The sequence below is a fragment of the Poecile atricapillus genome, chromosome 17, assembly GCF_030490865.1.
Source record: "Poecile atricapillus isolate bPoeAtr1 chromosome 17, bPoeAtr1.hap1, whole genome shotgun sequence".
NCBI lineage: Eukaryota > Metazoa > Chordata > Aves > Passeriformes > Paridae > Poecile > Poecile atricapillus.
Window position 1 is genome coordinate 5,986,453 of NC_081265.1, and position 13,716 is coordinate 6,000,168.

At 50.4% G+C, this 13,716-nt stretch overlaps 1 protein-coding gene across 1 annotated transcript in view; it reads right to left on the reverse strand.

Annotated features, from left to right (window-relative positions):
* The window catches only part of CACNA1G (calcium voltage-gated channel subunit alpha1 G), a 142,052-nt gene that overhangs the window by 70,148 nt on the left and 58,188 nt on the right, over positions 1-13,716 (reverse strand). The window contains exons 6-10 of the mRNA XM_058852357.1: positions 12,338-12,629; positions 11,748-11,840; positions 9,352-10,153; positions 9,219-9,263; positions 7,784-8,148 (exon numbers count right to left, since the gene is read on the reverse strand). Coding sequence (XP_058708340.1) covers positions 7,784-8,148; positions 9,219-9,263; positions 9,352-10,153; positions 11,748-11,840; positions 12,338-12,629 — 1,597 coding nt within the window. The remainder of the gene's footprint in view (positions 1-7,783; positions 8,149-9,218; positions 9,264-9,351; positions 10,154-11,747; positions 11,841-12,337; positions 12,630-13,716) is intronic.

Below are 13,716 nucleotides of genomic sequence, written 5' to 3' on the forward strand. Positions count from 1 at the left end.
CTGCATGGGAAAGAAGGATTTCCTTACATGCTGAATAGAGGCTGAATATTTCATGCCACAGCAAGTAATGCTGTGAGAAAGGGGGGAAAGCAGCTTTCACTTTGGAGAAATCAGAGCTGTCTGTGCAGGAGGCATGCCCCTTCCACCACCTCTGCTAATCCCCTTGTCTTGCAGCCAGCCTTCCCCATTCCAATCAACAAGGGTCCCTTCCCACCCCACATCTGCAGAGAGAAGGGGCTGAGTCCTGTGGACATGGAAGCTCCTGGTGCAAGACCTTCCTCTCCAGCACACCTTTGCTGAGGAACCGTGACAACTGAATTCCCTGCTCCAGATTGCTCATACAGGGCTGAGTCCCCAGCTACCTCCTGTCTACCTTGAGCGTGGGGTGCAAGTGAGGGGATGAGCCCCAAATCTGATGAAGAATTTCACTGACCCACCCTGTAAGGACCTGCCACAAACCAAGGCTGCCCAGACCCATAAACAAACCCTGCAGATCACACCCTCCTCCACCAAGTCCTGCAGCTGGGTTGTCTTTATCACTCTTAGGAGGTACAGCAGATATTCTTGCCTGAACTCTTTATCTCTCTGCTTGAGATTTCTGGATGAATATTATCCCAGAAAATGCAAGAAAAACATGAACCAGCTCATCCCTCTGCCCAGGTTTCGAAGGAGCTTAAGCTGAACAAAAGCTGAATTTCCACTTGGTCACACCTTGTAAGTGCTTGAGATCTAAAGCCCTCTATTTCTGGTTAATCTAAACCAAGTTTGAAACTTATCTCCCCATTAGTACTTGAGAAGGGACCAGGGGGAGGGAGGAAATAAAAAGAGGGAAAGAAAAATGCTGTCATTGTAGGGCTTCTGCACAGTTCTGCTGAACCCAGGTTTCTGATGCTGGTAACATTATCTCTAATGCTGACAGACATCCATGGGGGAAAAGCTGCTTGTTTCCTAACATCAGCAAAAAACCAATTATAACAAAGAGCTGAAATCCAGCAGAGATGAGGGAAAAAGCACTTGGCTCCTGCCCCCACTCCTGCTGGGGACTGAGCAGGGTGGGAATGGGCTCTGCAAGGACAGGAGTGGCAGCAGGGCAGGATCATGGGTGCCAATAGCATTGGGACAAACTTCTACCAGGAGAACCGAGGAAAAATATGGGCTGATCCCTGGGAAAACACCAACAACCGGAAGTGCTTACAGATGAAAGCATTTGTGGTGCAAGCTGAGAGCGCTCCAGATGCTCTAGCTGAATTTCCTGGCTCCCACTCAAGGGGAACAACCACAATAATCAAAGAAGGAACAGAAAGAAACGCCTGGCTATCTGCAGAGAGAAGCAATTTTTCATCCACACAGGGGTGAAGCAAGTTTTGAAAGCGCACATCATTTTCCCATTTCACCAAGCTGGAGTTTCTTCTCGATGCTGCCTAAGCAGAGTTAACACCAGGGTATGGATGGCAGCTGAAACAACAGCTGTAATGATAGGATCTCAGGCAGCCAGAGTATTTCCAGCCTCTGAACTAAATTAACAGGAAAGAATTGACACTTATGGTTCCCCAACCAGGGAGCTGAAGAAAACTTCTGCAGGTGTCAAGGAGTCTATATAGGCTCATCCCTAAAGCATGCAGAGAACTGATTTATCTGATAAAAAGAATAACATTTCAAGTTGCATGAAATCTCATTTAATTTTCAAATAATTCAGTCCCCAGAACCAGGATAAAGTCTGCTTTGTAGGCACAGCCCATTTTTTAATGACTAAAAGGACCATGGCATTTTTTAACCCTGGAAGAGCTTCACAAGTGAGTCAATTAAAACCTGTGAGTTCCTACAAGACCTCATAAACCCTTCAAATCCCGGAGAAGCAGAAGAACCCCCAAGGTCCATAAAAAGAATTACCCCCAATAACAAATAGAGAGCTGATTTTGAAGTTGGTGATCCTAGTGATTAACACCTCTGATGACTTCCATTAGCACTGACTCCTCCAGTCCTCAACAACAAGCCATTAATAAGAGTAATCTCTGTGTAAGCAGGAGCTAATTGAATACAGCAGGTACAAAGCCATAGGGCACCTCATTTTCCTGCCGTGGGAGTGCCCATTGCAACTGGAGTGCTGAGGAATTGAGCTCCAAGCCCTACACTGGGCAAAGCCAGCAGGCGCCGAGGGAGGGAAAAGCCTCGCTGAGCTGCCAAGGCTTTGATTGCTTGGCTGAGAGCAGCTGGCACACGGCTGGAGAGATGTGTAATAAATAGAGATGTGGGATGTGCACCCAATTGGAAGTGGAGGTACTCTAGGAAGAGAAGACAGTGCATGAATGTGAGGCCTTGTGAGCTCCAGGGAAGAGCCCAGGGCAGATGGAGGTTTTCCAAGTAAAGGCTGTTTCATTGAGGGGTGCATACCGGTGTGTGTGCCCTTCTAAAGCAAAGCCTGATGAATCAGACTCGTATGGGGAAGCATCACATGAGAAATTTCACCACAAAGCTGGTCTGTAGCATTCAGTTGGAGTGAGACAGCTGGGGTACAGGGTTAGGGGGTACAGCACCAGTTTGCATCAGTGTGTGATGCAGAGAGCCCCTGGTGCAGCACCAGCTGCTGCCTGGACATGGGATAGGTCTTTGAGTCCTCAGAAGAGATGCAAGAGATACTAAAAATATTTTGGATTCCCTTCCTTCCTGACCTGGAGACCTGACACAAATCCATGCCCATTAAAGAAGCCAAAATATGACTGACCTGGCATGGAGCCACAGAGGCTGGAAGGGACACGGTGTTGTGCCCTATGCTGCCAGACAAGGGTGAGCTGCAACCAATCCCTGGGTCTCCCACAGGCTCCTCAGGAGGTGAACGAGCACTGGAGCAAGATCTCCTTTTAGGACATAGGGATGGCCAAAGGAGCAGCCTCCACACACCTGACAAATCTTCAGCTGCCATCCACCAGCAGCAAAATGTTCTACTGGGCTTGAAGCTGGTGGGGATCAGCATGCTCTTGACCACCAAGTCCTGGAAGCAACGCACTTCTCATCCCAAAGATGCCCCTATCTTTTGAGGCAGTGCTCATACAGGGATCCAGACCTTCTACTCTGCAGTCTGCCCAGAACTCTGGACACACAAGCACCCTGAGACACGGGGGACCAACCTGCCCCATTCTCACTGCTCCATTCCCTTACACCATTTCTCCCTAGAACAATCCAACTTTCCTCCCACATGAAGAAATCAATCAGTGGGTGTCATGACAGCTAATAATTCCCAGTTACCTTCTTCCCTGCACATTGAATTCAGGCAGAAGCAGAAGTACATAAATACCACTTGGGTGACTATTATTAGTGCTTGAACCTACAGCCTAATGGTTGCTCCACGGTGGCAGGTTTTCTAACCCTTCACCTCAGCTCTCCATCATCCCAGATATCTAAAAATGTCATGTTCTGTGGTGCTGATTAAGATAACCCTATTATTCTCGAGCCTTGGCTGTTTACATAAATAGACACTTTAATGCATTTTGCCAGCAAGGCTTCTTTTGACTCCTTGGCACAGATGGTTAATATTTCCATGCTGCAGCAGCTATTAGATCATAATGTTACCAGTGACAGCTCTACATCCTCTGTACCCTGCTCTTTCTGCAGCAGGATGTACCAGGAATTCAGCTTGAGATCCTGCCATGGGCTTGGGTTGCTCCTGCCTCCTGCAGGAGTTTTCCCACCTTGGCTTGGGGCACTGTGGCTTTGTGGATCCCTACAACACTCTGCTGTAGCTGTGGGTCCTCCACTGGCTGCCCTCATGATGGGGACACGTCAGGCATCCCCTCATCCCACGTCCTTAAAGAACTGCCTCCCATAGATAATGAGCTTTTCTCCTTGGGTGCTGTCCCAGAGAGTCATTCACCCTTGTCAACTCTCCAATTTGCTCTTAAAAATTAACAAAAGGCTCCCCACATGTCTGAACCAATTCTTTTTTTCCTTCCTTCAGAGACACCAGGGTTTTGGATCAATCCAGATCCAAGTCCACACAAGACCCAGGCAGGGATCTGAACCCATTGCAGCTTTGAGGAGGCCAGTGAAGGACTCTCCAGTCTCTTTCTTGTTATGTTAACAATGGCAAAACACTGCAGAGACGGCGGCTAAAATTCAAGTGCTATTTAAACAAATGAGTATGTAGGGTATAGTTTGTACAATGCGAGCTCAGACAAGGAAACTCAGAACAGCCAAGAAGCTCAATATGAACCAGATTTTAAAAACAAAAACAAAACCCCAAACTTCCTCAAGGAAGCCCTTGTCAAATTCTTTCCCCTACTGAGGAGTCCAACATCACGCCTCATACTAAAGCCTTTGCTTTTCACTCCAAGAAAGGACTTGTAGGAAAAAAAGGAATATAAAAGTAGCACATTATGGATCAGAGCCTGGCTTGCAGCCAGGGCTGGGGGAAAAGCAGCACAGAAACCCTCTGGTTTAGCAGCACATTTTACTCCTGCTCTATGGCAGAACAACCTTTTGCAAAGCCCCAACTGTTTGAGCCCGCAGTGCTGCAGAGGCTCAGCTTCCCTACGGCAAATCAGTCAATTGGTTCAACAGTGCATTTAAAATCCCCCTGAGTCTACCTTTAAATCACATTTATATTCTTCTACCCAAAGCTAATAGTTTCTACCTGCATTTTGCTTCATCTCTGTAGATGAACAAGCTATTTAGCAGCCACATTAATAATCCGTGTCAATCTGGTTGTCATTTCCCCGATGGAAAATTTCACACTGCTGCCCAGCAGCCACAACGTGGCGAGTGCTGCCAGCACCTCACACTGCACTGCCTCCCTCCCACTGCACCTGGAGTCAGGAGAACAGCAGCACTTAGATCTGGATGGGTGGGGTGAGGAAGAAACACAGAATTACACCCAGCCAGGTGTGCCTACAGCTCAGGCACGTGCAGGGAGCACATGGAAACAACCTGGTGTTGAGTGAGAAAGTCAGCTCACCTCAGAAGGAGCTTAGAGGAAACCCAGCTCTTGAAGCCCCAGCCATGTGATGGTAAAATGTGGTCTATGGACAAGAGCTTTGGGTGGAAGAGGAGCTCCATCCAGCAGCCCTGGCCATGGGTGGTCAATTGACTGATGGGTGAACACAAATAAACAGCAGGAGGTGGGGGCCAGTGTTTCCAACACACTCCCAATGGTCACTCCTTTGTGTGTGCCTTCAGAGAACCACTGTCACCTTAAATATCCCAACCTGGCCTACTCTGGTTGTCATATCTGTTAAACAAGGGACTGAAAGATTATTTCAGGTCCCTCCAGGCTGCCTGTCCCAAGGTGAGATGTCAAACCTCCAGAGGAGCAAACTTTTCTCCCTGACTGTTATGAGGATCTCGGGTCACCAGCTCCTGTCTTGAAGTCCAGGATGCTCTGGTGGTCCCAGAGCTGCTGAATCCCACCCAGCATGGCTGGGGGCAGATGGGTGGGCAGAAACCTCTCTCTTCTTGAGTAACCTCCAGCCTGTCCTTCCCCTCAGAGAGGAGCAGCCCCTCTGCCAAGGGGCCGCAAGACAATACAAGGTTTTGACATGACACCTTAAAATAGGCCCTTAAAATATTTACCCTGATACAGCCCACTGTGCCCAGGGCAGCTTGTGGAAAGCCCAAGAGGTAAATACTGTCTAAATAAGCAGAGAGCTTAATATAGAAAGTCATGGAGTCAAGTACTCTTCAAGCACCCTTACGTCTTTGCAAACATCAGTCAGTAAAGATAAATTTGACATGGTTGATCACTCACACGTTTAGGAAAAGCTCTTCTAAAAGAAAAAAATCACATTTCAGTGTTTTTAATCTCTGCAGGAAGGCCTGGTCCAGCATTTTGCCCGTCTAATTCCTGCTCTCATAACTGTCAGATTATGAAATTGCCAACTCTAAACCTTCTGAGGTTACAAAGAAACACCTGTCTGCTCTCTGCTGCCACTTCGAGCAGATGAACTAATAAAAATAAGCTCTGCTATTCCCTCCAAATGCCTGAGAGAAAGGAATCTGGAACAGTAGTAGCTTCAAAATACCATTAAAGAAAGCAACCACCCACAGTGTCTGGAGTCCCCCACGCTTATCAGCTCCCTTCACCCTTGTTACCCGAAAACCACGCAAAAATCTGCCTCTTGTCATCCAGACATTTGCTAGGACTCACCACTGGCCAGGGCAAAAACCAGAAACCTCCTGCCCCCACTCTTCCCAAGGCACAGAATGAAGGAGTTGTGTTGTGCTTAGGGTGTTTGACCACGGGAGCTTGCTCAGCCACCCATCTCCAGTGGGGTGGGTGGTCCCCCCAGATGGGAGCCCTCACCAGCATCTCCCAAAGGTGCTCCTGGTAGAGGGCAACAAGCTTTGACAATCTGCCCCTTGCACAGTCACAGCAAGGACACTGTGGATCTGTTTTCACACTTCAGCCAAGGGAGGAATAAAAGTGTTTATTGGTTTCTGTGAGCCACCTCCTCCCAGCTTCTTTGGGGAGGATATTCCTGAGATTATTAAATAAAGGTGGAATCACTCAAACTTCCCCGCAGAGCTCCCACCAAGGGCAACAAACGAAGGTGAAACCAGCAGGACTTTGGAATGCACCACGGTTTAATGAGTACTGAAAACAACCCTTAGCCAGCCAGACTGCATCAGGGCATCAGGGGGAAGGTCCTGGCTGGGAGGGACACATTGAGCACAGCCACGTCTCCCTGGCACTCGGTCACTGAGGCATTAATGCCACAGGATGACAGGGGAACTGGGAGCTGATCCGCAGCCACCACCGCTTCCGCTGGGAGCTGGGGGAGAAACACCTCTGCGTGCAATCATCAGCAACTCAGCCAACATAAAACATGCCAGGAAGGGAGAAAAGTGGAGTCACAACTTGAGATGCAATGAACTCCCACCCAAGACTGGTGCTGGCACAGGGGTGGCTGTGTCTTTCTGGGAGCACAGAGCTCTAACATCCCGGGAGAAACAACACGCTGGGAGCCCTCAAGAATGTGTCTATAACAGAGTTTTGCAGCATCTCTGCATCCCCACTAATAAACCCTTCACCCCAAAGCACCTGCAGCCCCAAGGCACGTGCTTGAGGCAGGATCAAGGGCTCCACGCCAGGTGGGCCCCAGCAGCAGCCACAAAACCCATGTGAAGCCACAGCATGCAAAGCCTCTGAAAGCAGAGTTCTTGTCATCCTCATGGAAATGTTTCAAGAGGAACGTGGCAACTCCTTTTCTTAATGACTATATATAGGGAAAGCTCTGCTAGGTGACAAGCAGTGAGAGGCTGGAGCAGAGGCAGTCTCTTGCCTACAAGGATTCAGATAATTGAGCAAAGAATAGCCAGTGATGAGTCTATTTTGGACTCATCATGCTGCTGCTGGAGCATTCACCGAGGAGGCAAAGCCATTTGTTACCTCCTCTCCAAGAAGTGCAAATTCAATAGAGTTCCCTGCAGCTGCACTGACCCCAGAGCCCACAGAGCCCACAGCTGCCAGCAGCACCTCAAGCACTGCCAGGCTCACACTGCCCTGGTGGCAAAGGGCTGCTTCCTCTCCTTGGTCCCCTCCCCACAGACCCCAGCACCACCTGGTGCTGCCCAGGGGACAGACAGTGGTCTCAGCATGGTGCTGATCATCCCTGGCAGGGCTAGGAGGCAGGAGCTCACATAGCCAGGTACCAGTCAAGGAGGTTGCTGCAGCCTGGAAGCAGGAGGTTGCTGCAGCCTGGAAGCTCTGGACCCTTCCCAGAGCATTTCAATTCCTCTCACCCCAAACCATCCAGCCATCACCCCACCCAGGAGCTGTCAGGACAGCACTCACCTGTTCGTGGTACTCGATCCCCATGCTGAGCGTGTTAATGAGAATGGCCACCATGATCCCACGGCCGAAATATTTGCTGTCCACGATCTTCTGGAAGGTCTCACACACCACACGCCAGAAGGCCAGCGCCAGGTGGGCTCTCCTGGCCCCGGTTCTGCCCCTTTGTGGGTCCCGCTGGTCCCTGTAGTGGGCATCCTGTGTGAACTCGTACACTCCCTCACTGTCTGAGTTGGCCGTCTCATTGTCCGACAGCTCGGCCTCGCCTGCCAGCACCGTGAGGCAGTAAGGACAGCTCTCAGGAGTGCAGGAGCCACCATCCAGCTTGGTGCAAGGGCTGGAGATCTTGCAAGAGCTTTGGCAGGGACCTGAAATGCCAGCAGAGCAGGGAAAGGGCAGCTCGTCAGCTGGGACAGGGGGCTGCAGAAAGCAACCCTCACTCCCTGTTAGCACCAAGCCCCTGACATGATGGGTATTTCCTAATGGGAAAGGGGCTTCTGCTGGGTTAAAACCTTGGCTCCCAAGTGTCTTCTCTCTGTTCATGAAGCTGTCCTTGCTGCCCCCAGACAGATACCACCCCAGCCATGGACCCTGAGCACATCTCATGACATCTCCATCCATTACAGGAAGGAGGAAGCAATTGGTTCCCTCAGTCCTGGCGTGTTCCCGGCTGCAGTTATCAGGAGGACTGTTAGCCTTCTTTCCTGTTCCCTCTGCCAATGCTCCAAAACCACTAGCTTCCCTCTCCACATGATGGCCTCAGTGGCAGCTGCCAGGTGTCTCCTGGGTGAAATACCAGCAGGATGTTCCCCAAAATTCCCACTACCTGGTTGAGAGGAGAGAAGCGATGCGTGTGCCTGACTCCTGCATGGCAGCATCCAGGAGTGAGAATGCAAACCCTGTGCTAAACCAACTCAGAGCCCAGTTCTGTGGGTTTAGTGTCTGGGCAGTGTTGGGATGGGGCAGGATTTGGTCTCTTCCCTGCACAGCTCCTGGCTGGAAAGGTCAATGACATTGCAGTGGAGTGGAAAAGGCACTGACTGCTTGGGGTGTGATAGGACTCAGATCTGGAAGACATCCATCTGCAAGCTCTAGCTGGTTTTGGGAGTACAGGATTTGGGAAGCATTGCCTGTAAATGGTTTGGGAGTGGAGGGAAATAATGGAATTTTGTCCTCACGTTTAATTTAAACACACCCTCTGCAAAGTTTAAAGCTATTCCCTCCTTCCTGTCACTACATGATCTTGTCGAAGTCCCTCTGCAGCTCTCTTGTACTTGTCTAATCTACAAGATTGGAGTTGCAAAAGAAAATTGATTCACTGAAAACCCTCAGATCTCTTGGATTACTGCAGGTATGAAGTCTGGGAGGATGAAACCTCTCTCCTAAATTTTTTCTGTAAGAGGCATTAGGTAGGTCAGAATATTCCTGTTCATCTCACCTGGAAAGCCATCGCCTTTCTCTGTAACGTGGACTGAAAAGAACCCTGCAAAAATTCAGAGAGAGAAAAAAAATTAGGACAAAAACTGTATTTCTGGAAAGCAGCCCCAGATGTAGATGCAGCCCCAGCTGACCTGCGCTCTGTGTCTCCAGCAGCTTGTGCATGGAGCTGTAGGGCCCGGGCGGGATGTTGAGGCTCGTCAAGGTGCTGCTCCCAGCACCCACTGCCGCCTCCCCCAGGTTCTTCTCTTTCAGCATCTCATGGGAGGTGCTGGAGTGCACTGTGGGGTACACCTTGCTGCCCACCACGTTTTTGGGGATCCCTTCTGGGCTCGGCAAGCCAAGGCTCGGCTGTGTCAGGGAGGACCGGCAGCGCACAGGCTCAAAGTGACAGTCGGCGTGGTAGATGCTGTGCACGGACTCGGTGTTGCTGGGAGAGGCCCCCAGGGAGTTGGGTGCCGAGGGAGGGAGCATCAGCCGGTTGGTCCCGTTGTGGAGTGAGCTGGTCTCCACATCACTGATCTCCGGGCTGGCACGGGGCGCTCGCAGGTTCCCATTGCCCAGGTGGTAGTGGTGGTGGTGGTGGTGATGGTGGTGGATGAGGTGGTGCACGGAGGATCTCTTCCTGCTCTGGCGCTTCCTGCCATGCTGCTCGGCACCCGCCTTGCTCGTGGGGCTGCTGAGGAAGCCCATCCTCACACCTGCTGCCCTGTAGGCTTTCACCAGCTGCTTGCTGCCCTTCCGGGCAATGTAAACCAGGTACTTGAGGAGCTCGTCGTAGCAGCTGCCCGGCTCTGAGAAACTGGCCAGGGTACTGGCGTTGGACAGGTAGCGCACGCGCTGCTCCTTCATCAGCTGGCTCTCCCGCTGCTTTGTCTCGGAGAACTGCGTCGCTATCACCACCAGGCACAGGTTGATCATGAAGAAGGAGCCCACCTAAGGGGACAGGGGACATCAGCCACCTCAGCGTGGCCGTGCCACCCCACAGATGCACAGGGCATAAAGAGTAGGGGGCAAACCCCAGCCAACCCCACCCCCTGTGTCAGCGGGGACCACTGGCCGGGCTGACTCACCCCCCAAGCTTCCACCCCAGAGACTCCCACACCAGCCCTCTGTGGAGGACGTCAGAGATCAAAGACGAGAGAAGACTATTTTGACAAAAATCTCTTGCTCTTTTAAGATGGTGTTTTTCTCTCTCCACAGACAGGAGTTGTAATTATCACAATTAGTGGCATTATGATGAATGCACTGAGCCTTCCTGATAGGAGCGTTTTTTCTGCCAGTGTGTGGGCAGCTTGTGAGCAGATCCCTTTCCCCTGCTAATGGGATTTGCGGGTGACTGTTACGCAAGGGCATCAGCAGCCTGTACCCACAGCTTGGAGATTTTCTTTCCAACCAGGGTTTCATGAGGTTCTGTCTTCTGCAGAGCCCAGCCTGGATCACAGGGAATTACTGACGCGCTAACACTGCTAACGTTACTCGCACGACATCTGGAAAAGTACTGCTTGCTCTTCCTCGTCGTCATCTTGGGGAGGCTGAGAGCAAGGGTTTGTTTCTCTCTTGGGGAAGCTAACAGAAGAAAACAGCATCATGGACTAAACAACCATCTACTTTCTCGTCAGGGTTTGAGTCCTGGTTTGATGAGGAGCAGAAATTCCCACAATGACCTAACTGACAAAGTGCAGCTATTTTTCTGGACTTAGACCAATTGTGTTGCAAGACAAGGACTCATCTCACTTAGCTACATCTAAGTGAGGCACCTAATTATCCTTTAGAGTCAAGAGAGAAATAGGCACATCAAGTCTGCAATGCATCTAATTTATTTTGGATGTCTACCTTCAGATGAGATGAATCACCCCCTTAAAGCACCTATTTTTCTCCCTTGACGATAAAGGGAGTCTAGACAACGAGCTCAGCCAGTCACTGTAGACAATTCTGCTTGCATAGATGAAGCCCATCATGGAGCCCACCCCATAGAAACTCTTTGTTGCCTCCTTTGTGGGTGGTCTCAGATGATGCTGTGAAGTGTGGGTGGGTTGTGGGCAGTAATCTCTTCCATCCTTTCTTAACGTGCTCTCTGAAGTTTGGGACTGTTTTCCTGAAACATCCCCACTGCACCAAGGACCCAGCCAGATGGGTTCTTCAATGTGGAGGAATTCTCGAGCAGCCTCTTCCCTTTCTGGCACTCAAAAACTGATCAGGTGAAATTTGCCTACTTTAAAACTTAAATTCAAGGTGGAAAGCAAGAGAGAGAAGCTTGGAGCACAGGGAGAGAAGTAGTAGAAGAAGCAGCAAAAACAGAAGTGTATCTACCGCTGCTTGACCACATCTTTCCTGCTTTCCTTCCTCATGTTTGCAGCAAAATGCAGCTGCAGCACAATTCCACAGGGAAGCTGTGCTCCTCCCAGCAGGCTGGTTGCTACTTCAGCTTTTATGTACACTGCATCCTCTGCCCTGTTCCTCTAGGTGATTCCACCCTGCTCTCTCCAGACTCCAGGAGGACCCACCCCACTCCTCTAAGGCCACTCACAATGATCAGGAGGATGAAGTAGATGAAGTTGTAGAAGGAGTGTGCATCCATGACAAAGTACATGATGTCCACCCAGCCTTCCAGCGTGATGACCTGGTGGAGACAGGAAGGGAAAATAAACTCCTCAAGGCTCAGCCACAACAAAGTGCACAGGCAATGTTTCTTCTGGCTGGGTGATGTCTGACACCCCACACTAGGTCTTGGTGCAGTACAAGATGCTGAGGAGCCAACTTCTGCTTCTCCCAATGCCAACAGCCACATTACTATCTGCCCAGGCTGAATCCAGCCCCTTCCCAGCTGGACTCAAGGGCCTCTAGAACATTTTGCAGAGAGAAGAGCAGTCTCTAGGCTCTGCCTGACACCAACATCACCAGACTGCACACCCACAGGGTTTTGTCCATATGTGTGAGGTGGAGACGTTCTCAAAACCAGCATCATATTGTATCCCTAACACTTTGAGCACCTGTGCACCACTATGTAAGTGCTCACTAGTGCAAAACAGCCCCCAGGAGTGCAATTACACAGCCCCTGGGAGCAGGGGCAGGACCTGCTGTTTGCCCACCTTGTGCCAGTCGGCAGACAGGGCTCACCTGAAATATCGCAATCCAGGCATAGCCAATGTTATCGAAGTTGATGGCTCCCTTGAAGGGGTTGTGCTCCCCAGCAGAGCAGTTGGTGTAGTACTGGTTCCAGTTCACACAAGACGTGTTGGTGGTGTCATTGTAGGAGTAATAATCCAGGGTGCACTCCAGACCCTCCTCCCTCCGCGTTGGGATACTCCGACAGTAGCGCATCCCGTTCTCCCGGGGCTGGGAGCAGATGAAGGGATTTTCATCCTCGTTCTCTGTCTGGTAGTACCTCTCCAAATCCACTGTGTAGGGGCTGAAAGAGTCCAGACAGGGCTGGGGTTTGCACACTGATTGCAGGCAATCTGGCAAGGAGACAGCTGTAAAAGCACAGTCTGGTATCTGCTTTTCTGGATCCTAAAGCTTTTTTTTTTAAAGTAGGAATCCCTTTGGACTTACTGCAGCCCCACAGGGTGAGCTGATGTCCTTAACTGGGTTTTGAGAAACTCAGGCAGTGCACTCGGCCCCTTGGCAATCCCTCTGATGGCATTATTAAAAGTTACTCCCTCTGGAAGCACTCTGGCTGTGACTTTAGGAGACTAGGAGAAGGAGTCAGTGTGACAGGGCTTCTTTGAAATGTCTTTGCTGAAGTCAGATGGAAATCAGCTTAAGCTCCTGTATGTCCTGTCCTTCTGGAGATGCTGAGAATTGTTTAGGGAGACTCCAAGTAAAAGGACCTCCCAAGATTCCTAAAAATCAGAGACAGGGCCTTCATCTGCATTTCACCGTGTCAGTTCAGCCCACAGATAAGCTCTAAATTCCCTCTGAGGGTGGCCTTACCACAGGAAACCTGGCAAAAATACTCTTCAAGGAGATGAAACATCCCATGGCCAGTCAGAAACTGTCTCCTTGCTCTGCACACACTATCTCCTTAATGCTGCCAGGACTCCCACTAAAGCTTGCAAAGATATTTTTAAGCCTAGTTCAGCCCGGTTAATTCCTGCAGAATTGCCTGTAATACCCTTCAAAGCCTATCTAAACCCCTGGAATTCTGGCTCAATTAAACAGCACCCAAACCTGCGGCTCTATTGGATTTACTTGGTGGTGAAGCTATCCCCCTGCTCTGCTGACATTTACTTAACAGGGACATGTCCTGCTAATGACACTTCCAGTCACCCTTTGAGGGCATGACCTGCAAGAGGGGTGGGAGTTGGTTAGGAGGTGGGTGGGAGAGGTTGGAAGGTGCCTCCTGCCAGCCTGGCCATGGCAGCAGCAGCAACACAGTGCTGCTGTGTGCAGGAAAGAGGCTTTGGGCTTGTAGGATTCCTCCATCCAGGTAAGAATCCAGCCAGATCCACCCTGGGGAGTCAGCAATCCACTTAAAGGTGATGGGTGGGGCAGAA